The sequence below is a fragment of the Thalassophryne amazonica genome, chromosome 16 (genome assembly GCF_902500255.1).
Source record: "Thalassophryne amazonica chromosome 16, fThaAma1.1, whole genome shotgun sequence".
NCBI classification, from domain to species: Eukaryota; Metazoa; Chordata; class Actinopteri; order Batrachoidiformes; family Batrachoididae; genus Thalassophryne; species Thalassophryne amazonica.
In genome coordinates this window covers 86,907,412-86,933,097 of record NC_047118.1, presented here as the reverse complement: position 1 = coordinate 86,933,097, position 25,686 = coordinate 86,907,412, and the positions used below count along the sequence as shown (strand labels likewise).

Below are 25,686 nucleotides of genomic sequence, written 5' to 3'. Positions count from 1 at the left end.
CATTTTTTATCTTGGTGGACCATTCTCATTGTGTACAGAATGCTGATGAGTGGACTGGCTGTGGGAAACGCTGCCATGAATGAATGGAGTGCTGTGACTCTAAAATGCTGCTTAGGCTGCGTCCTGATCAGCGGACCTGATCAGACCCAATCAAACCTGAATAATGAAACGCTGTGATGATTTAAACTTTTAAAGCTCCAGTCAACTGCGATCAGGTGTGATCTGAAGGACGTGCTGTGTGATCTGTCAGTGTGGTGATCACAGACAGCCACTGCACTTTGAATGTTTAAACAGCGCATTAATCAGGTGTGATTCCCTGATTGATCGATCAGGTCATGTGATGATCACACCACAGTGACGGGGCTTCAAAAGTTTAATTCATCACAGCGCTTCTGTGTGATCAGAGAGTGACACCGGAATGAGAAATGCAGCTGCAGCAGAAAAACCACAGAGGGACTTGGTTTAAAATGCTGCATTTCCAGCCACGAATTAAAGTATTTTCAGATGTCATTTTCAAAAATCAGGAGCTTTATGTGGATTCATGTCCATCTGTGATGGTGAATTGGACTGAAATGGACAGGTCAGATATACTCCATGTGTGAATGAAACAGTCTGGCTGAAAGCTGCATCCTCATGCAGCCAATCAGTGACCAGCATTAATGGATGGATTTAGACTTACGAGTAAATTACAAGAGTCGTGTGCCAACAATCACATAACGTACCTACAACTTATGTTCCGCATGCACGAGATGTGTGAGTCACACGCTGGCACTTATTTTTCAGGATGTCCAAAATTTTTTGAGGAGCTCAGCATATTAGGAAGAGTGAGCTTTTGCATGTTTCAACGTGCTTCAGTGTGCTTTTAACTTATAAAACAAAAACTTGCCCTTAACTTGTTGGACTTATGCCAGCATTTTTTAAATATGACTGGCATCGCTGGCTAAATTGTCAAAAGTGTGACAGGGCCTTTAAATTAAAAAATGTACACATTACTCTCCATGCTCTTTTATTTGTTTAAAAATAACAGGTAGGTTATGAGTGTAATTTACAGATGAAGAAAGGGTTGTGGAGAATGATTTATATTTTTATTATTATTACTATATGAAACAAGTGCAGCGGTCTGGTCTGTGTCAGTCTGATCCTGTTAGATCTCAGGAGCTAAGCAGTGCAGTACCTGGTTAGTACTTGGATGGGAGACCTCTTCGGAACACCAGCGGCTGTGTGTGTTTCTCCAGGTTACACTGGAGTTGCATCAGGAAGGGCATCCGGCGTAAAACGTGCGCCAAATATCAAAAAGAATGTTCCCACGAGAAATCAGTTGTCCAACCATAGCCTTTTAAAAAGCCCTGATATTGATATTTTTCCTCTGTCTCTGATCTGTAATCGGTTTGACTGCACAAATATTCACTTTCAGATAACACACGCGGCCCCTCTTTGTTTTAAAAACTTTGTTAGTCTACGTTGTGGGGTTCTAAGACAGTAATATCAATGGCTACAACAGTTAGCACTTACACTCATACCACGCATGCCTTTCGGCTTGTTCTGTAGTTTCTATGAGAGCGGGACCACGTCGTGCACAGGCCTGTCATATGCATTACAGTGTAAAGTGGAGCCTTGCAAACAAAGAACTCAATCATTTCAGCCTCAATGCATAGACCACAATTAAAGTATAGATACATACCTGTGGATATGTGTGTCCAAAATGAGGATCTGATGCGACTGATCAGTGAACATCAGTTAGTGCCATCAGGCTGTTTCAGCCACACACTGCTTCAAAATGCCCTCACCCAACACAGCATCTCATTCACACAACAAAACAAACACATTACGGAGGTTCACTGGACTTTCGGCAGAAACACGGCATTTACCAATCAAAATGCTGCTGCCAGACTTTTGTCAGGAAGCAGAAAGTTTGACCACATTACACCCATTTTGGCGTCTCTTCACTGGCTTCCTGTAACTGGTAAATGGACTGCATTTATATAGCACTTTTCCATCTGCATGAGACGCTCCAAGCCCTTTACAATAATGCCTCATATTCACCCCGATGTGAGGGTGCTGCCATACAAGGCACTCACTACACACCGGGAACAATAGGGGATTAAAGACCTTGCCCAAGGTCTCTTAATGATTTTCCAGTCAGGCTGGGATATGAACCGAGGATCTTCTGGTCTCAAGCCCAACACCTTAACTCTGTAATCGTGGCCGTCACTGAATGTTTAAATGTTGCACGACATTGTGCAAGTTTTATAAGTCTGCGGACACTGAGCTGTGTGTTACAGATACAAATCAGTGTCCTCGGATCTGCTTCGAGGAGAGAAAAGCCTGGCTGTTGCAACAGTTGTCATAAAGCGGGACTGGTTGGTTGCTGCGGCGACACTGTGTGGCTCTTGCTCGAAGCTTAAGCTATAAACGTACCATGTGGACATCGTAAACCTTTAGAGCTCTAAACTTTTTAAAAGAAGAATTGTGCAGCATGTCTGTGTCACAGAGCGACGTCAGATAGAGAGAAGATGGAAAGACTGTTTGAAAAAGTCTGATATGGACAAGATTCTGTGGAATTGTCACTGTTCCTTTATCTCTTATTCTCTGTTATTCCAAACTTTTCTTTATTCCTGGGGGCACCTTGGCAACATGTGATGCACCGTTTACCAAGCCCACGGCTCGCCGGCCGTCTGATGATGTTAAAATGCACATTCACCAGCCCAAATGGTTTGCTGAGCGTTTATTCTCTTAACCCCTGGGGTCTAATAACATCACATACCCCATTAATAGTCCAAATGGTTCACCGACTGTTTTATTGTCACTACTAAACATCTCACTACTTAGCACAAACTGCTGATGGCGTAAACATGCACTGCCACCAGCAAAACAAACAATAACGGTGGCAACTCCCCGTTCAGCAAAGATTCTGTTAGGAAAACCTCATCAACATTAGTCTGTTAATGTACACACCAGAACCTTAAGAGGACCTCTGTCAAATGCTGGACTCCAGGTTTACAAGCCTGAGCCTGGCAGAAATTTAAGAAAAAGGCTTTCTGCTCACCTTTTTAGTTGTGGCCACCAAAGTCCAGAGTTAGAGAAACCACCCGTCAGATTTGGTAAAACTGCCATGGATTTTTGCCAAATCTCACTCAAAGCCCCATTTTCCTGGATTTCAGCACTAGCTTGTTGTGTTGAAATTCCTTATTTTCCTGGTTTAATGAGGAGCAAACTCAGAAGACTCAAAAACTGGCATACTTCAAAATTTTAGCTGTTGTATTGAACTTACTTACTTATTAACTTGGACTTACACAGTCTCCCATCTGCCTCGTCTTCTCTTTTACACTGGATACTGAAAAAAAAATTTTGTGACTGCTTCAGTGACTGCAGCTGAAAACAAAACAGTACACCATTTTTCCGTGTGAATATATGCTGTGTATATATTGCACAATGGAGCCCAGGTCCACATAAGTGGTCAAATCCCACCATATCACGCAGGGTTCAAACGAGACTGTGGTGCCCTATACATTGGTGTATATGTTGAAGAGGGCTCAAACTGCATTCCTGCCTAACTCCTCTGCTTTGGGGAAAGAAGTCTCTGTGTGTGTGTGTGTGTGTGTGTGTGTGTGTGTGTGTGTGTGTGTGTGTGTGTGTGTGTGTGTGTGTGTGTGTGTGTGTGTGTGTGTGTGTGTGTGTGTGTGTGTGTGTGTGTGTGTGTGTGTTTTGTTTTGTTTTGTTGTTTTTTTTTTGCCAATTTTCATGTTACACTTGTTTGTGTACATTGCCTTTATGATGTCATATGTTTTTCCTCCAACCCAACTTTTCAAAGGTTTGGACAGCAGATCCTTGTGCCAAATTGCACCAAATGCTTTTTTGAAATCTACAAAACAGCAGAACAGTTTGCCTTTGTTGTTTATTTGGTTGTCAGTCAGGGTGCTGAGGGAGAAAATATGAACTGTTGTATGGTAATTTGGTAAAAAACCAATTTGGGATTTGCTCAGGGCATTGTTTTCAGTAAGGAAGTGTAGGAGCCTGTGGTTGGTGATCATGCACAAGATTTTCCTGAGGTTGCTATTGACACAGACTCCACGGTAGTTATTAGGGTCAAGTTTGTCGCTGCTTTTGTGGAGCGGCATTATCAGTCTTGGTTTCAAATATTGGGAAAGATCCCAGAGCTAAGGACAATGTTAAAGAGCTTTAATATGGCCAGTTGGAATTTGGGATCTGTGAATTTGACCATTTTATTTAGGATGTCGTCAACACCATAGGCCTTCTTGTTTTCAATTGATTTTGTTACCAAGGCCGTCAAATATGGCCACCAGGCATTGTGAAGGCTTTGCGTCCGTCCGTCCGTCTGTCTGTGCTCAGCAAGTCCAGTCCTATTACTGCCAGAGGCTGCAGGTTCATTGGGAACATTCTTGGGACACAGACCTTCAAAGATGACTAACCTTGACCTGTTTTAAGAGATATTGTAAGAAGTTAAAAAGTAGCATTCTGTTTCAATTTGTTAATTTTGTTTTGAGTGGCAGGGGGGCAGCCAATCAGAGCAGCACTGTGACGTCAGTGGCTGGTCTCTCCAAAACTGATTCATTTTGGATGGATGGATAGCTTTATTATCATTGTCATTACAACGAGATTGCCACACTCACATTCCACAGACAAACAGCAATTAATCCACAATTATTACTAGTTTACCGTAATAATGGCACACATCAGAATTAAGACAACACATATACATTTGACATTGTTTATGTGCACTAAACTTGAAACAGTCCGTTTTCCAAATTGAGGCGATGTGAGTGTGTGGTAGCCGCTGCAACTGAAATCGCGCCGCCTGCCAGCATGGGAAGAACGGGGGCCTGCCACAGGGGGGCAGGAAGGGAGGTGAAAGGGAAAAGCTGGGGCATGCTTCAGTCCATGTGTAAGTCTGTCAGTTTATTGTCTTTGTGGGTTGAGAAAAGAATGGAGCCGAATAATCTCACCAAGGCCTGAATAAATTCCTCTGGAGGTAAACGGTGGGCAATTTGTCCTTGAGGCTAGATAAGCCTGGAGTGTTGTAACTGAGCAGTGAAAAACACTTTTAACAGTTCCACTCGAACAGCCACATCCCAATTATGAATTTAGAATATTCCCAATTATGAATTAAGAATATTTACTGGCCTCCGAAACCTTCAGCTTCAACTGCAAGGCACGCATCAGCTCCAAGATGTCATCCAATTTGCGTCTGAGTTCAAGAGTCAATGCAATCTGAGAATGCACTGCCTTGCCAACCTCGTTAATCATGATAGACAAGCGAGGGCCCGTGGTTCTTGATGCCACCGTCTTCCAATTTTCCGGTAGATCAGGGCAGCACATAAGCCAAAAAGTACCAGCCTTGCTGCCATGAGACCAAAAATTAATAAATCTTTGACGTCCTCAGTGGAGAAAGGCGCCAAGCATGCCACATGCCAGGAACTCCAGGAGTTGAGGACATAGATCGCAGGATACATTCCATCTGGGCAGGTAGGATCCCCTGGTCCTGACCTTCTAGTAGTAAAAATGGTGTCAATAGCATTCAGAGACCAGATGATCAATTCTATGGTTAATCCAATAGTAGTCCAATAGATCCAGAAACCAATATAGTTTTGACAGTCTGGTGAAGTAGGGACTTGAAGGTTAAAGGCAGAGAGATAAGGGAGAGTGGAGGAGATGCGACCGCCCTCATCAGAGTCCCAAGCTGCAAATTTTGTGTTTATATGCATGTTTCTCATAGATTATGTAAATGCTAGTGAGAAAAAGCATTTCTTTTTTGAACCCAATAACATCTCTGAACTTATTTACAAGACATTTCGCAGACATTAGCATGGTGATGTCACAGGCTGGTAGCTAGCTGCAAAACTCAGTTTCATTTGTGTTTAAATACCTGTAAGTACCTGTCTCATATATTATGTAAAAGCTAGAATTAAACACTAAAGTGAGAATTAAACACTTCTAAAATTGAAAACGCTGTTTTTGTAACCCGATAACACCTCTGGAGTTATTTACAAGACATTTTACGGATGTGAGCATCATGCTAACTTCCACTAACTCAAAGCTAACTTCCAGTGGAGTTAAATCTGTCTCATTAATACCTGTAAATGCACAGAGGGTGATCTATAAATATTTTTGATTTGCACAACACGAACACATGATGATTTGATTTGAACATGTGCAAATTGTATGTAAGACAGCAGGATCTTAATAATTAATTAAACAACTGCAGATTATGAAGAACACAATGTTCATACGGCTGAGGGTATTTCAGCATTGCGTTATATTTTTGTCCTGTCGTGCTTTTAGGGTAATGAGATAATCTACCAGGTTATGGTTGACTCTAAGCTTTGTAGTTTGTCTTGTATGTGTTGTTTCTGTTTGTGTGTCTTATTTCTCTCCCTCTCTCTCTGTATGACGAGCTTCAAAATTTAAAGGGATGGGACATCTTAAAGACTTTCCCACAGAGCACAGTGACAGTGTTTGATGCTGTTTTATGGACACATTGTCCACAAAACAGCCCCGCCTCACTATATCTTTGACACGTTATTGACAGCAGAATGTGTTGTTGTGAAGTCCAGAGAGGACAATAAGTTGCCAGCAGCTTTTCATGTACTTTGTGCCTGTAGCAGCAGAAAGAGTTTTTGGGAAATCTCTGCTTCTTCATCTAATACAGCACTTTTGTGTCTTCATTTTCCACATTCAGAGCCTGCATTGAACAAAACGGGAACAGAGAATGGCTCTGCAGACGCCCTTTTGGGGTAAGTGGAACCATGTAATTCTCAGGTCTTACGTGACCACTGTCATTTCCTGCTGAGGCCTCGAGCCAGTGCTGCTGCCGCAGACCCAATGCACACAGGGTACGGTGAAAAACAAACAGGAGGCAACGAGCACACTCCGCATGGAAATACTGGTGACTGAAATGGTGTTGACTGGGGATAAAAGACATTACCCAAGAGCCCTCAGTGATTTTCAGATCTGATTGGAAAGCCTGCTTCAGGGAGGCCATGGTCCAGTGGTATGGGAGGTGGGGGGTGATAGTATAGTGGTTAATGCTTGAGACCAGAAGATCCTTGGTTCAAATCCCAGCCTGACTGGAAAATCACTAAGGGCCCTTGGGCAAGGTCTTTAATCCCCTATTGCTCCCGGTGTGCAGTGAGCACCTTGTATGACAGCAGCCTCACATCGGGGTGAATATGAGGCATTTATTTGTAAAGCGCTTTGAGTGTCTGATGCAGATGGAAAAGCGCCATATAAATGCAGTCCATTATATATATATATATATATATATATATATATATATATATATATATATATATATATGAGGTCTGTTAGAAAAGTATCGGACCTTTTTATTTTTTTCAAAAACCTGATGGATTTGAATCATCTTGCTTGCATGAGCCAACCTTGAACCTTCGTGCGCATGCGTGAATTTTTTCACGCCTGTCGATTAAGTCATTTGCTTGTAAGCAGCCTTTGTGTGAGGATGGGTGGAGTCTCTCGTCGTTTTTTTCTTTGCAAGGAAATGGCGGAAGGACTGCATCAAATTTTGCCAGAAACTGGGTGACAGCCAGGTGGAAACCATTCTGATTATTCAGACGGCATTCGGTGATGATCCTATGGGCATCACACAGATTAAGGAGCGGTACAACCGGTTTAAAGACGGCCGCACAACTGTGGAGAGCAAGCCGCTCTCCGGTCGGCCATCAACATGCTGAAATGACCAGATCATTTCCAAAGTGAACGCTGTGGTGATGTGGGACCGTCGTGTGACTATCAGAGAAATTGTGGAAGAGGTGGACATCAGCACTTTTTCGGCACATTCCACTGTGACAAGATTTGGCCATGAAACGAGTTGCAGCGAAATTCATGCCGATGCCATCGGCATGAAGCTGACGGCGCAGCAAAAACGCCTCCGTGTTGAAGCCTCACAGGGCATGCTGTGACATGCCCACCTCTTCCACAATTTCTCAGATAGTCACACGATTGAAAAGCTACCGAAAGCCGTCTGAATAACCCGAATAGTTTCCACCTGGCTGTCGCCCAGTTTCTGGCAAAATTTGATGCAGTCGCGCTGCTCCAGTGTTCCACCATTTCCTTACAAAGAAAAAAACGATGAGAGACTCCACCCATCCTCACACAAAGGCTGCTTACAAGCAAATGACGCAATCGACAGGCGTGAAAAAATTCACGCATGCGCACAAAGGTTCAAGGTTGGCTCAGGCAAGCACACGTGATTCAAATCCATCAGGTTTTTGAAAAAAATAAAAAGGTCTGATACTTTTCTAACAGACCTCGTGTGTGTGTGTGTGTGTGTGTGTGTGTATATATATATATATATATATATATATATATACAGTGACGCAAATAAGTATTTGATTCACATTTTCCCACTTACAAAGAATGGAGAGGTCTATAATTTTTATCATAGGTACACTTCAACTGTGAGAGACAGAATCTAAAAAACAAATTGGACAATAACATTGTATGATTTTTAAATAATTAATTAGCTTTTTTATTGCATGAAATAAGTATTTGATCACCTAACAACCAGCAAGAATTCTGTCTCTCACAGACCTGTTAGTTTGTTTTTAAGAAGTCCTCCTATTCTGCACTCTTTACCTGTATTATTTTCACTTGTTTAAACTTGTTACCTGTATAAAAGACACCTGTCCACACACTCAATCAATCACACTCCAACCTGTCCACCATGGCCAAGAACAAAGAGCTAACGACATCAGGGACAAAATTGTAAACGTGCACAAGGCTGGGATGGACTACAGGACAACAGGCAAGCAGCTTGGCGAGAAGGTCCTGGAGTGGCCTGGCCAATCTCCAGACCTGACGTCAATAGAAAATCTTTGGAGGGAGCTGAAACATCAAACCTGAAAGATCTGGATTAGATCTTTATGGAGGAGTGGACCAAAATCCCTGCTGCAATGTGTACAAAGTTGGTCAAGAGAACTACAGGAAATGTCTGACCTCTGTAATTGCAAACAAAGGTTTCTGTACCAGGTATTACGGTCTGTTTCTCTATTGTATCAAATACTTATTTCATGCAATAAAATGCAAATTAATTATTTAGAAATCATTCATATTTTCTGATTTTCTTTTTTTTTTAATTTTTATTCTGTTTCTCACAGTTGAAGTTTACCTACGATAAAAACTACAGACCTCTCCATTCTTTGTAGGTGGCAAAAATTGACAGTGGCTCAAATACTTATTTTCCTCACTGTGTATGTATATGTGTGTATTATACATCTTCATGTTTCGGCTGCTCCCGTTAGGGGTTGCCACAGGAGGTCATCCATCTCCATCTCACCCTGTCCTCTGCATCGTCCCCTGTCTCACCAATGACCTGCACTCCTTTACTCTTGTAGTTATCACTTGCTCTGCCCACTCCACCCTGTCTGCCTTCTTCACTTCTCTACCACACTCATGACTTTGGGTAGTTAACCCCAAGTATTTAAACTTATTTACCTGCTCCACGTCTTTCAAACAAACACATGCACTCATTCTTGCTCCAACTGACTTTCATTCCCTTTCTCTCCAGAGTCTATCTCCACATCTCCAGGTTCATCTCAGCCTGCTCTCTACTCACTATAGATCAAAATGTCACATTTCTCTCATCTTCAGGGGTTGAGTAGTTTCTATACTTGTCTATGATTACTAAGGACATCAGTGGTTATCCTGTTTTTGTTTGTGTTATCCTGATTTTTAATTAAGGCCCGAGTAGGACAACATCCTGCGAGGACCCTATTGTAATTGTGTTGTTTATTATTATTATTAGGGCCCGAGTAGGACAAAGTCCTATGATGACCCTATTGTAATTGTGTTGTTTATAATTATTATTATTTATTATTATTATTCATACTGTTCAAGCCCCATTTTCGGCCCTTTCCCATGCTCAAAAACTCACCAAACTTTGCAAAGTCGTTCAGCAGGTGATTCGGGTCAGCCCCTGTACATACCTGCCCATATCTGGTCACAACGGGACGCGCTGGCCCAGGGAGGCGTATGCGCGGACACGAGGGCCCGTATATGACTGCTTGCAGTCCGAGTTTATTAGGGCCCGAGTCGGACAAAGTCCTGCGGGCACCCTATTGTAATTGTGCTGTTTATTATGGCCCAAGTAGGAAGAAGTCCTACAAGGACCCTATTGAAATTATGCTCTTTATTATTATTATTATTAGGGCCTGAGTAGGAAGAAATCCTACGAGGACCATATTGTAATTGTGTTGTTTATTATTATTTATTATTAGGACCCGAGTAGGACAACATCCTACAAGGACCCTTTTGTAATTGTACTGTTTATTATTATTAGGGCCCAAGTAGGACAAAGTCCTGAGAGGACCCTATTGTAGTTGTGCTATTTATTATTATTATTATTATTATTATTATTATTGCATGCATAACTGTGTTACCTGAGTGGTCAGCTGTTCATTACGGACTGTGGAGTTTTGAAATCTGTTGCTGGTGGTGGTGAACTAAGTTTTCCTTGGAGGAGAGCACTTGGTGTGGTGATCCTGCCCCAGCTGAGTCCATGTTAGACAAGATCTTTCTGTTGTATAATACTGGGAACTGCAAAGAGACCCAAATACAATAAGGCAGGTAAATGATGAAAAAAGGTAACAGATTTATTGAACAATATATTTATGGTGTGGATGAGATGAAGCCACAAGGAGAGGTCACTGGAGGACAGGTCGTAGGTGCATGAAGCCAGTGGAGCAGGTGGCAACTTAATGCTCATCGTCCTGTCACTGAAAACAACCCATCATCCGGATTGCTGTCTGTTGTCCTGTCACTGAAAACAACCCATCATCCGGATTGCTGTCTGTTGTCCTGTCACTGAAAACAACCCGACATTCAGTTTACTGTCTGTTGTCCTGTCACTGAAAACAACCTGACATTCAGTTTGTTGTCTGTTGCCCTGTCACTGAAAACAACCCGACATTCAGTTTACTGTCTGTTGTCCTGTCACTGAAAACGACCCCACATTCAGTTTACTGTCTGTTGTCCTGTCACTGAAAACAACCCCACATTCAGTATACTGTCTGTTGTCCTGTCACTGAAAACAACCAGACATCTGGTTTATTGTCCGTTGTCCTGTCACTGAAAACAACCCGACATTCAGTTTACTGTCTGTTGTCCTGTCACTGAAAACAGTCCGACATTCAGTTTACTGTCTGTTGTCCTGTCACTGAAAACAACCCGACATTCAGTTTACTGTCTGTTGTCCTGTGACTGAAAACAACCCGACATTCAGTTTACTGTCTGTTGTCCTGTCACTGAAAACAACCCGACATTCAGTTTACTGTCTGTTGTCCTATCACTGAAAACAACAACGACAATCAGTTTACTGTCTGTTGTCCTGTCACTGAAAACAACCCGACATCCAGGTTACTGTCTGTTGTCCTGTCACTGAAAACAACCAGACATCTGGTTTATTGTCCGTTGTCCTGTCACTGAAAACAACCCGACATTCAGTTTACTGTCTGTTGTCCTGTCACTGATAACAATCTGACATTCAGTTTACTGTCTGTTGTCCTGTCACTGAAAACAACCCCACAATCAGTTTACTGTCTGTTGTCCTGTCACTGAAAACAACCCGACATTCAGTTTACTGTCTGTTGCCCTGTCACTGAAAACAACCCCACATTCAGTTTACTGTCTGTTGCCCTGTCACTGGAAACAACCCGACATTCAGGTTACTGAAAACAACCCGACATTCAGTTTACTGTCTGTTGCCCTGTCACTGAAAACAACCCAACACTCAGGTTACTGAAAACAACCCCACATTCAGTTTACTGTCTGTTGCCCTGTCACTGAAAACAACCCGACATTCAGGTTACTGAAAACAACCCCACATTCAGTTTACTGTCTGTTGCCCTGTCACTGAAAACAACCCAACATTCAGTTTACTGTCTGTTGTCCTGTCACTGAAAACAACCCAACACTCAGTTTATTGTCTGTTGTCCTGTCACTGAAAACAACCCCACATTCAGTTTACTGTCTGTTGCCCTGTCACTGAAAACAAACCGACATTCAGTTTACTGTCTGTTGCCCCGTCACTGAAAACAACCCGACATTCAGTTTACTGTCTGTTGCCCTGTCACTGAAAACAACTCGGCATTCAGCTTACTGAAAACACCCCGACATTCAGTTTACTGTCTGTTGCCCTGTCACTGAAAACAAACCGACATTCAGTTTACTGTCTGTTGCCCTGTCACTGAAAACAACCCGACATTCAGTTTACAGTCTATTGCCCTGTCACTGAAAACAACCCGACATTCAGGTTACTGAAAACAACCCGACATTCAGTTTACAGTCTGTTGCCCTGTCACTGAAAACAACCCGACATTCAGGTTACTGAAAACAACCCGACATTCAGTTTACTGTCTGTTGCCCTGTCACTGAAAACAACCCGACATTCAGGTTACTGTCTGTTGCCCTGTCACTGAAAACAACCCGACATTCAGTTTACTGTCTGTTGTCCTGTCACTGAAAACAACCCCACATTCAGTTTACTGTCTGTTGCCCTGTCACTGAAAACAACCCGACATTCAGGTTACTGAAAACAACCCCACATTCAGTTTACTGTCTGTTGCCCTGTCACTGAAAACAACCCGACATTCAGGTTACTGAAAACAACCCCACATTCAGTTTACTGTCTGTTGTCCTGTCACTGAAAACAACCCATCATCCGGATTGCTGTCTGTTGTCCTGTCACTGAAAACAACCCGACATTCAGTTTACTGTCTGTTGTCCTGTCACTGAAAACAACCTGACATTCAGTTTGTTGTCTGTTGCCCTGTCACTGAAAACAACCCGACATTCAGTTTACTGTCTGTTGTCCTGTCACTGAAAACGACCCCACATTCAGTTTACTGTCTGTTGTCCTGTCACTGAAAACAACCCCACATTCAGTATACTGTCTGTTGTCCTGTCACTGAAAACAACCAGACATCTGGTTTATTGTCCGTTGTCCTGTCACTGAAAACAACCCGACATTCAGTTTACTGTCTGTTGTCCTGTCACTGAAAACAGTCCGACATTCAGTTTACTGTCTGTTGTCCTGTCACTGAAAACAACCCGACATTCAGTTTACTGTCTGTTGTCCTGTCACTGAAAACAACCCGACATTCAGTTTACTGTCTGTTGTCCTGTCACTGAAAACAACAACGACAATCAGTTTACTGTCTGTTGTCCTGTCACTGAAAACAACCCGACATCCAGGTTACTGTCTGTTGTCCTGTCACTGAAAACAACCAGACATCTGGTTTATTGTCCGTTGTCCTGTCACTGAAAACAACCCGACATTCAGTTTACTGTCTGTTGTCCTGTCACTGATAACAATCTGACATTCAGTTTACTGTCTGTTGTCCTGTCACTGAAAACAACCCCACAATCAGTTTACTGTCTGTTGTCCTGTCACTGAAAACAACCCGACATCCAGGTTACTGTCTGTTGTCGTCACTGAAAACAACCCGACATCCAGGTTACTGTCTGTTGTACTGTCACTGAAAACAACCCGACATTCAGTTTACTGTCTGTTGCCCTGTCACTGAAAACAACCCCACATTCAGTTTACTGTCTGTTGCCCTGTCACTGGAAACAACCCGACATTCAGGTTACTGAAAACAACCCGACATTCAGTTTACTGTCTGTTGCCCTGTCACTGAAAACAACCCAACATTCAGGTTACTGAAAACAACCCCACATTCAGTTTACTGTCTGTTGCCCTGTCACTGAAAACAACCCGACATTCAGGTTACTGAAAACAACCCCACATTCAGTTTACTGTCTGTTGCCCTGTCACTGAAAACAACCCAACATTCAGTTTACTGTCTGTTGTCCTGTCACTGAAAACAACCCAACACTCAGTTTATTGTCTGTTGTCCTGTCACTGAAAACAACCCCACATTCAGTTTACTGTCTGTTGCCCTGTCACTGAAAACAAACCGACATTCAGTTTACTGTCTGTTGCCCCGTCACTGAAAACAACCCGACATTCAGTTTACTGTCTGTTGCCCTGTCACTGAAAACAACCCGACATTCAGGTTACTGAAAACAACCCGACATTCAGTTTACAGTCTGTTGCCCTGTCACTGAAAACAACCCGACATTCAGGTTACTGAAAACAACCCGACATTCAGTTTACTGTCTGTTGCCCTGTCACTGAAAACAACCCGACATTCAGGTTACTGTCTGTTGCCCTGTCACTGAAAACAACCCGACATTCAGTTTACTGTCTGTTGTCCTGTCACTGAAAACAACCCCACATTCAGTTTACTGTCTGTTGCCCTGTCACTGAAAACAACCCGGCATTCAGGTTACTGAAAACAACCCGACATTCAGTTTACTGTCTGTTGCCCTGTCACTGAAAACAACCCGACATTCAGGTTACTGAAAACAACCCCACATTCAGTTTACTGTCTGTTGCCCTGTCACTGAAAACAACCCGACATTCAGGTTACTGAAAACAACCCCACATTCAGTTTACTGTCTGTTGTCCTGTCACTGAAAACAACCCCACATTCAGTTTACTGTCTGTTGCCCTGTCACTGAAAACAATCCAACATTCAGTTTACTGTCTGTTGTCCTGTCACTGAAAACAACCCCACATTCAGTTTACTGTCTGTTGTCCTGTCACTGAAAACAGCCCCACATTCAGTTTATTGTCTGTTGTCCTGTCACTGAAAACAACCCAACATTCACTTTATTGTCTGTTGTCCTGTTACTGAAAACAACCCGACATTCAGTTTATTGTCTGTTGTCCTGTCACTGAAAACAACCCGACATTCACTTTATTGTCTGTTGTCCTGTTACTGAAAACAACCCGACATTCAGTTTATTGTCTGTTGTCCTGTCACTGAAAACAACCCGACATTCAGTTTATTGTCTGTTGTCCTGTTACTGAAAACAACCCCACATTCAGTTTACTGTCTGTTGTCCTGTCACTGAAAACAACCCCACATTCAGTTTACTGTCTGTTGTCCTGTCACTGAAAACAACCCCACATTCAGTTTACTGTCTGTTGCCCTGTCACTGAAAACAACCCAACATTCAGTTTACTGTCTGTTGTCCTGTCACTGAAAACAACCCCACATTCAGTTTACTGTCTGTTGTCCTGTCACTGAAAACAACCCCACATTCAGTTTACTGTCTGTTGTCCTGTCACTGAAAACAACCCCACATTCAGTTTACTGTCTGTTGTCCTGTCACTGAAAACAACCCCACATTCAGTTTACTGTCTGTTGTCCTGTCACTGAAAACAGCCCCACATTCAGTTTACTGTCTGTTGTCCTGTCACTGAAAACAGCCCCACATTCAGTTTATTGTCTGTTGTCCTGTCACTGAAAACAACCCCACATTCAGTTTACTGTCTGTTGCCCTGTCACTGAAAACAATACAACATTCAGTTTATTGTCTGTTGTCGTGTCACTGAAAACAACCCCACATTCAGTTTACTGTCTGTTGTCCTGTCACTGAAAACAACCCCACATTCAGTTTACTGTCTGTTGTCCTGTCACTGAAAACAGCCCCACATTCAGTTTACTGTCTGTTGTCCTGTCACTGAAAACAACCCAACATTCACTGTATTGTCTGTTGTCCTGTTACTGAAAACAACCCGACATTCAGTTTATTGTCTGTTGTCCTGTCACTGAAAACAACCCGACATTCAGTTTGTCTGTTGTCCTGTTACTGAAAACAACCCCACATTCAGTTTACTGTCTGTTGTCCTGTCACTGAAAACAACCCCACATTGAGTTTACTGTCTGTTGTCCTGTCACTGAAAACAACCCCACATTCAGTTTACTGTCTGTTGCCCTGTCACTGAAAACAACCCCACATTCAGTTTACTGTCTGTTGTCCTGTCACTGAAAACAACCCCACATTCAGTTTACTGTCTGTTGTTCTGTCACTGAAAACAACCCCACATTCAGTTTACTGTCTGTTGTCCTGTTACTGAAAACATCCCAACATTCACTTTATTGTCTGTTGTCCTGTCAGTGAAAATAACCCCACATTCAGTTTACTGTCTGTTGTCCTGTCACTGAAAACATCCCAACATTCAGTTTATTGTTGGGAATAAACAACATATTGTTTATTGTTTATTGAGCTTTTGACAGCTCTTGCTTGCCTCTACTGGTGGTTGGCTCTCACTGCGGTATTGTATCACTTCCTGTTCCGGAGCACAGCGGTGTTTTGCTGTATCTGTTAGCTGTTTAATCTGCGCAGTTAGATTGATCTAGTTACCTAGATAACGATTTGTTTCACAGTGTAATCTTCACGTGCCTTAACTAAAGCACTTCCTCTGCTGAATCACCTCTAAATTATTTACACATTATTCACTTTGTGTGTTTTTAGGAATCCCCTAGCTTAGCGCAGCTACTAGCTCTTAGCCGGTTTAGCATGGCGGCTTCTCCTGTCTCTCCCGCACTTTTCTGCTCTGGGTGTGAAATGTTTAGTTATTCCTCGGCCTCCTTTAGCAGTAATGGTACTTGTAATAAGTGTAGCTTATTTGTAGCTTTGGAGGCCAGGCTGGGCGAATTGGTGACTCGACTCCACACCGTGGAAAATTCTACAGCTAGCCAGGCCCCTGTAGTCGGTGCGGACCAAGGTAGCTTAGCCGCCGTTATTTTCCCTCTGGCAGATCCCGAGCAGCCGGGAAAGCAGGCCGACTGGGTGACTGTGAGGAGGAAGCGTAGTTCTAAACAGAAGCCCCGTGTACACCGCCAACCCGTTCACATTTCTAACCGTTTTTACCCACTCGACGACACACCCGCCGAGGATCAAACTTGTTTCTCTGTTTTGAGAAATGTGAAGTTAGCGACACCAGCAACCATAGTCAATTGTCTTCCGGGGGCCAGAGCAGGCGACATTGAAGGAAATTTGAAACTGCTGGCTAAGGCTAAGCGTAAATTTGGTAAGATTGTAATTCACGTCGGCAGTAATGACACCCGGTTACGCCAATCGGAGGTCACAAAAATTAACATTGAATCGGTGTGTAACTTTGCAAAAACAATGTCGGACTCTGTAGTTTTCTCTGGGCCCCTCCCCAATCGGACTGGGAGTGACATGTTTAGCCGCATGTTCTCCTTGAATTGCTGTCTGTCTGAGTGGTGTCCAAAAAATGAGGTGGGCTTCATAGATAATTGGCAAAGCTTCTGGGGAAAACCTGGTCTTGTTAGGAGAGACGGCATCCATCCCACTTTGGATGGAGCAGCTCTCATTTCTAGAAATCTGGCCAGTTTTCTTAAATCCTCCAAACCATGACTATCCAGGGTTGGGACCAGGAAGCAGAGTTGTAGTCTTACACACCTCTCTGCAGCTTCTCTCCCCCTGCCATCCCCTCATTACCCCATCCCTGTAGAGACGGTGCCTGCTCCCAGACCACCAATAACCAGCAAAAATCTATTTAAGCATAAAAATTAAAAAAAATAAATAAATAATATAGAACCTTCAACTGCACCACAGACTAAAACAGTTAAATGTGGTTTATTAAACATTAGATCTCTCTCTTCTAAGTCCCTGTTAGTAAATGATATAATAATTGATCAACATATTGATTTATTCTGCCTTACAGAAACCTGGTTACAGCAGGATGAGTATGTTAGTTTAAATGAGTCAACTCCCCCGAGTCACACTAACTGCCAGAATGCTCTGTAGCACAGGCCGAGGCGGAGGATTAGCAGCAATCTTCCATTCCAGCTTATTAATTAATCAAAAACCCAGACAGAGCTTTAATTCATTTGAAAGCTTGACTCTTAGTCTTGTCCATCCAAATTGGAAGTCCCAAAAAACAGTTTTATTTGTTATTATCTATCGTCCACCTGGTCGTTACTGTGAGTTTCTCTGTGAATTTTCAGACCTTTTGTCTGACTTAGTGCTTAGCTCAGATAAGATAATTATAGTGGGCGATTTTAACGTCCACACAGATGCTGAGAATGACAGCCTCAACACTGCATTTAATCTATTATTAGACTCAATTGGCTTTGCTCAAAATGTAAATGAGTCCACCCACCACTTTAATCATATCTTAGATCTTGTTCTGACTTATGGTATGGAAATTGAAGACTTAACAGTATTCCCTGAAAACTCCCTTTTGTCTGATCATTTCTTAATAACATTTACATTTACTTTAATGGACTACCCAGCAGTGGGGAATAAGTTTCATTACACTAGAAGTCTTTCAGAAAGCGCTGTAACTAGGTTTAAGGATATGAGTCCTTCTTTATGTTCTCTAATGCCATATACCAACACAGTGCAGAGTAGCTACCTAAACTCTGTAAGTGAGATAGAGTATCTCGTCAATAGTTTTACATCCTCATTGAAGACAACTTTGGATGCTGTAGCTCCTCTGAAAAAGAGAGCTTTAAATCAGAAGTGCCTGACTCCGTGGTATAACTCACAAACTCGCAGCTTAAAGCAGATAACCCGTAAGTTGGAGAGGAAATGGCGTCTCACTAATTTAGAAGATCTTCACTTAGCCTGGAAAAAGAGTCTGTTGCTCTATAAAAAAGCCCTCCGTAAAGGTGGCAGTAATTTTAAGGTGGCAGTAATTAAACCATTACTTAAAAAGCCATCACTTGACCCAGCTATCTTAGCTAATTATAGACCAATCTCCTTTTCCTTTTCTCTCAAAAATTCTTGAAAGGGTAGTTGTAAAACAGCTAACTGATCATCTGCAGAGGAATGGTCTATTTGAAGAGTTTCAGTCAGGTTTTAGAATTCATCATAGTACAGAAACAGCATTAGTGAAGGTTACAAATGATCTTCTTATGGCCTCAGACAGTGGACTCATCTCTGTGCTTGTTATGTTAGACCTCAGTGCTGCTTTTGATACTGTTGACCATAAAATTTTATTACAGAGATTAGAGCATGCCATAGGTATTAAAGGCACTGCGCTGCGGTGGTTTGAATCATATTTATCTAATAGATTACAATTTGTTCATGTAAATGGGGAATCTTCTTCACAGACTAAGGTTAATTATGGAGTTCCACAAGGTTCTGTGCTAGGACCAATTTTATTCACTTTATACATGCATGTTAGACGGCATTGCTTAAATTTTCATTATTACGCAGATGATACCCAGCTTTATCTATCCATGAAGCCAGAGGACACACACCAATTAGCTAAACTGCAGGATTGTCTTACAGACATAAAGACATGGATGACCTCTAATTTCCTGCTTTTAAACTCAGATAAAACTGAAGTTATTGTACTTGGCCCCACAAATCTTAGAAACATGGTGTCTAACCAGATCCTTACTCTGGATGGCATTACCCTGACCTCTAGTAATACTGTGAGAAATCTTGGAGTCATTTTTGATCAGGATATGTCATTCAAAGCGCATATTAAACAAATATGTAAGACTGCTTTTTTGCATTTACGCAATATCTCTAAAATTAGAAAGGTCTTGTCTCAGAGTGATGCTGAAAAACTAATTCATGCATTTATTTCCTCTAGGCTGGACTATTGTAATTCATTATTATCAGGTTGTCCTAAACGTTCCCTGAAAAGCCTTCAGTTAATTCAAAATGCTGCAGCTAGAGCACTAACGGGGACTAGAAGGAGAGAGCATATCTCACCCATATTGGCCTCTCTTCATTGGCTTCCTGTTAATTCTAGAATAGAATTTAAAATTCTTCTTCTTACTTATAAGGTTTTGAATAATCAGGTCCCATCTTATCTTAGGGACCTCATAGTACCATATCACCCCAATAGAGCGCTTCGCTCTCAGACTGCAGGCTTACTTGTAGTTCCTAGGGTTTGTAAGAGTAGAATGGGAGGCAGAGCCTTCAGCTTTCAGGCTCCTCTCCTGTGGAACCAGCTCCCAATTCAGATCAGGGAGACAGACACCCTCTCTACTTTTAAGATTAGGCTTAAAACTTTCCTTTTTGCTAAAGCTTATAGTTAGGGCTGGATCAGGTGACCCTGAACCATCCCTTAGTTATGCTGCTATAGACTTAGACTGCTGGGGGGTTCCCATGATGCACTGTTTCTTTCTCTTTTTGCTCTGTATGCACCACTCTGCATTTAATCATTAGTGATTGATCTCTGCTCCCCTCCACAGCATGTCTTTTTCCTGGTTCTCACCCTCAGCCCCAACCAGTCCCAGCAGAAGACTGTCCCTCCCTGAGCCTGGTTCTGCTGGAGGTTTCTTCCTGTTAAAAGGGAGTTTTTCCTTCCCACTGTCGCCAAGTGCTTGCTCACAGGGGGTCGTTTTGACCGTTGGGGTTTTTACGTAATTATTGTATGGCCTTGCCTTGCAATATAAAGCGCCTTGGGGCAACTGTTTGTTGTGATTTTGCGCTATATAAATAAAATTGATTGATTGATTGTCTGTTGTCCTGTCACTGAAAACAACCCGACATCCAGTTTGTTTTTTTTAGGATCACATTTCTTTTGTGATTGTTCTAACTCCCTGCATGATCACATTCCACAGGCGCAGTCACAGCGGTCTCACCACAATAACTCAGATAGGAAAGGATGGACAGCTGCTGGACAAAAAGACAAAAGGCCCAGATATGGGCAGGCTGACTGAGCCTGACAGAGCTAACACTGGGAAGGTAAGTGGACCCTTTACCTCTTCCGCCACAGTGGACATCATTCTTAATCACATCAAATCATTTTCTTATGTAAGTTCACAGCAGGTAAAATTAGTATTGAACAAGCCACCATTTTTTGCATTAAATATATTTCTAAAGGTGCTATGGGCATGAAATATTCACCATATGTCTGGAACAACCCATGTAATCCATCAGAGCTGTGAAAACTCTGCGGAGCCGCAAAATTCCGCAGATTTCATCATTGGGGGGGGGGGGGGGGGGTCGGTGTTAGTGTTTAACTCTGTAATTGTGATCGTCACTGAGTTTTTAAAAATTCTATTGCAAAGTGTTTTTTTAGCGACATTGTGCAAGTTTTATAAGACCGCGGCAGTCCGCGGACACTGATCTGTGTGATACAGCTACAGGTCAGTCCTCAGATCCAGGGAGTTTCGAAAAGAAAAAAACCTGGCTGTTTCGACAGTTGTCGTAAAGTGGGACTGGTTGGTTGCTGTGGCGACGCTGTGTGGCTCCTGCTCGAAGCTTAAGCTCAACATAGCATGTGGACATCACGAACCTTTAGAGCTCTAAAGTTTTTAAAAGAAGAATTGTGCAGTATGTCTGTGTCACGGATTGACGTCGGACAGAGAGAAGATTGCGCGAAAGTCTGATAAGGACAAGACACCGTGGAATTGTTGCTGGCTTCATCAACACAGATGAAACGGGAAAGTGAACTGTGCCGTCAGGAACACAGTAAGAATTTTTCTGTCCCAGGAAAATAAACATTGTGCTGTTCAAACAGGATTTTAGAAAACATTATGTGACTTTAATTAATCTAGACTTTCTTTCATTGGGATAAAAGACTGTGGCTTCGAATGGATTTACACGAATTTACACAAGAATATAAATGAGTTTATAAGATAACATAAAACTTTATTGATCTCACAGAGGAGAAATTCACGTTACGTCAGCTCTTAAAAAACGCACAAGATGGGTGCAAGTTGAGGAAAATGTTCATCAAACAGCGTATGCAAGGATAAGAAACAATAATACTTGTAACAGTACAATAAAATAAGAAAATGAGGTAGAAATAGAATATATATATATATATATATATATATATATATATATATATATATATATATATATATATATATATATATATATATTTACACGCATGCATATATATATATATATACAGTGAGGAAAATAAGTATTTGAACACCCTGCGATTTTGCAAGTTCTCCCACTTCGAAATCATGGAGGGGTCTGAAATTTTCATCTTAGGTGCATGTCCACTGTGAGAGACATAATCTAAAAAAAATATCCGGAAATCACAATATATGATTTTTTAATAATTTATTTGTATGTTACTGCTGCAAATAAGTATTTGAACACCTACCAACCAGCAAGAATTCTGTCTCTCACAGACCTGTTCATTTTTCTTTAAGAAGCCCTCTTATTCTGCACTCTTTACCTGTATTAATTGCACCTGTTTGAACTTATTACCTGTAAAAAAGACACCTGTTCACACACTCAATCAATCACACTCCAACCTGTCCACCATAGCAAAGACCAAAGAGCTGTCTAAGGACACCAGGGACAAAACTGTAGACCTGCACAAGGCTGAGATGGACTACAGGACAACAGGCAAGCAGCTTGGTAGAAGACAACAACTGTTATGATTATTTATTAGAAAGCGGAAGAAACACAAGATGACTGTCAGTCTCCCTCGGTCTGGGATTCCATGCAAGGTCTCACCTCGTGGGGTAAGGATGATTCTGAGAAAGCTCAGAACTACACAGGATGACCTGGTCAATGACCTGAAGAGAGCTGGGACCACAGTCACAAAGATTACATTAGTAACACATGATGCTGTCATGGTTTAGATCCTGCAGGGCAGCAAGGTCCCCCTGCTCAAGCCAGCACATGTCCAGGCCCGTTTGAATTTTACCAGTGACCATCTGGATGATCCAGAGGAGGCATGGGAGAAAGTCATGTGGTCAGATGAGACCAGAATAGAGCTTTTTGGAATCAACTCCACTTACCATGTTTAGAGGATGAGAACAACCCCAAGAAAACCATCCCAACCGTGAAGCATGGTGGTGGAAACATCATACTCTGGGGGTGCTCTTCTGCAAAGGGGACAGGACGACTGCACTGTATTGAAGGGAGGATGGATGGGGTCATGTATTGCGAACTTTTGGCAAACAACCTCCTTCCCTCAGTAAGAGCGTTGAAGATGGGTCATGGCTGAGTCGTCCAGCATGACAGTGACCCCAAACACACAGCCAGGGCAACTAAGGAGGGGCTCTGTAAGAAGTGTTTCAAGTTCCTGGAGTGTCCTGGCCAGTCTCCAGACCTGAACTCAATAGAAAATCTTTGGAGGGAGCTGAAATTCCAAACCTGAAACATTTAGAGAAGATCTGTATGGAGGAGTGGACCAAAATCCCTGCTGCATTGTGTGCAAACCTGGTGAAAAACTACAGGAAACGTTTGACCTCTTTAATTGCAAACAAAGGCTACTGTACCAAATATTAACATTGATTTTCACAGGTGTCCAAATACTTATTTGCAGCACTAACATAAAAATAAATTATTTAAAACAAATCATATTCATCATCAAATATTGTAATTTCCGGATTTTTTTTTTTTTTTTTAGATTATGTCTCTCACAGTGGACGTGCACCTAAGATGAAAATTTCAGAACCCTCCATGATTTTTAAGTGGGAGAACTTGCAAAATTGCAGGGTGTTCAAATACTTATTTTCCTCACTGTACATACATACATACATACACATATGCACACACCTACACACATACATATACACACACACACACACACATATATATATATAATATATATATATATATACGAGGTCTGTTAGAAAAGTATCGGACCTTTTTATTTTTTTTTCAACAACCTGATGGATTTGAATCACGTGTGCTTGCATGAGCCAACCTTGAACCTTTGTGCGCATGCATGAATTTTTTCACGCCTGTGGATTGCGTCATTTGCTTGTAAGCAGTCTTTGTGTAAGGATGGGTGGAGTCTCTCGTCGGATTTTCTTTGCAAGGAAAATGGCGGAACAACTGGAGCAGCGCGACTGCTTCAAATTTTGCCAGAAACTGGGCGACAGCCAGGTGGAAACCTTTCTGATTATTCAGACGGCTTTCGGTGACGATCCTATGGGCATCACACAGATTAAGGAGCGGTACAACCGGTTTTAAGACGGCCACACAACGGTGGAGAGCGAGCCGTGCTCCGGTCGGCCATCAACATGCTGAAATAACCGGATCATTTCCAAAGTGAACGCTGTGGTGATGTGGGACCGTCGTGTGACTATCCGAGAAATTGCGGAAGAGGAGGACATCAGCACTTTTTCAGCACATTCCACTGTGAAAGAAGATTTGGCCATGAAAAGAGTTGCAGCGAAACAGAGCAAAAGCGCCACCGTGTTGAATTCTCACAGGACATGCTGGACTCCGAAAAATGATGCCCACCTCTTCCACCATTCGGAAGCTTTCAGTGGCTTTTCAGTCGTGTGACTATCCGAGAAATTGTGGAAGAGGTGAGCATGTCACAGCATGTCCTGTGAGACCTCAACACGATGGCGCTTTTGCTCCTTCAGCTTCGTGCCGAAGCCGTCGGCATGAATTTCGCTGCAACTCTTTTCATGGCCAAATGTTCTGTCACAGTGGAATGTGCCAAAAAAGTGCTGATGTCCACCTCTTGGGCAGTTTTTCAGATAGTCACACGACGGTCTCACATCACCACAGTGTTCACTTTGGAAATGATTCGGTCATTTCAGCATGTTGATGGCCGACCGGAGCGCGGCTCGCTCTCCACCATTGTGCATCCGTCTTTAAACCGGTTGTGCCGCTCCTTAATCTGTGTGATGCCCATAGGATCGTCACCGAAAGCCGTCTGAATAATCCGAATGGTTTCCACCTGGCTGTCGCCCAGTTTCTGGCAAAATTTGATACAGTCACGCTGCTCCAGTCGTTCCGTCTTTTTCCTTGGAATGAAAAAACGCTGAGCGCACAGCACATGTCCCACACAAAGGCTGCTTACCAGGAAATGATGCAATCGACAGGCTTAAAAAAATTCATGCATGCGCACGAAGGTTCAAGGTTAGCTCATGCAAGCACACGTGATTCAAATCCATCAGGTTTTTTGAAAAAAATAAAAAGGTCCGATACTTTTCTAACAGACCTTGTGTGTGTGTGTGTGTGTGTGTATATATATATATATATATATATATATATATATATATATATATATATATATATATATATATATATATAAACATGATTGGGATTGAAAAAGGCATAGGAGCATCTTATTTACAATATGTGAAGTGGAATTTAGATGTGATAAGGTGACATTAGTGCTGGGATTTGTAAACGAGTTGTTATTGCACATGATTTGTGGACATAATATTGCATGTGGTTATTTCACAGTGTTATTGTAGAGTCTGACAGCAGCACTGAGGAACGACCTGCGGTATCGTTCCTTCTTGCACTGAGGGTGCCTCAGTCTGTCACTGAACGAGCTGCTCAGCTCCACTACAGTCCGGTGCAGAGGGTGAGAGGAGTTGTCCATGATGGATTTGAACTTGGCTAACACCCTCCTCTCAGCCACCTCCTCCAGAGAGTCCAGAGGACAGCCCAGGACAGAGCTGGACTTCCTGACCAGCTTGTTCAGTCTCTTTCTCTCCCGCTCTGTGCTGCCCGGGGCCCAACAGATGACAGCATTGAGGAGAGTTGAGGCTACAACAGAGTCATAGAAGGTCTTAAGCAGAGGCCTGCTCACTCCAAAGGATCTCATTCTCCTCAGGAGATGGAGCTGACTTTGTCCTTTCTTGTACAGGGCGTCAGTGTTGTGAGTCCAGTCCAGTTTGTTGTTGAAGTGAACACCCAGGTATTTGAAACTGTCCACAGTCTCTATGTCCTCCCCCTGGATGTTCACCGGTGAGTGAGGTGGTGGTTTCCTCCTGAAGTCGATCACCATCTCCTTCGTCTTACTGGTGTTGAGACAGAAGTGGTTGCGCTCACACCAGTCTACGAAGTCTGTGATGAACGACCGGTACTCCAGCTTGTTCCCCTCAGACACACGACCCACGATGGCGGAGTCATCAG

General features: G+C 42.5%; 1 protein-coding gene across 1 annotated transcript in view; it reads left to right on the top strand.

Moving 5' to 3' along the window:
- LOC117528782 (multidrug resistance-associated protein 1-like) overlaps positions 1 to 25,686 on the top strand; it is a 231,537-nt gene that overhangs the window by 84,710 nt on the left and 121,141 nt on the right. Inside the window, exons 9-10 of the mRNA XM_034191407.1 lie at positions 6,698 to 6,752; positions 20,445 to 20,568. Coding sequence (XP_034047298.1) covers positions 6,698 to 6,752; positions 20,445 to 20,568 — 179 coding nt within the window. The remainder of the gene's footprint in view (positions 1 to 6,697; positions 6,753 to 20,444; positions 20,569 to 25,686) is intronic.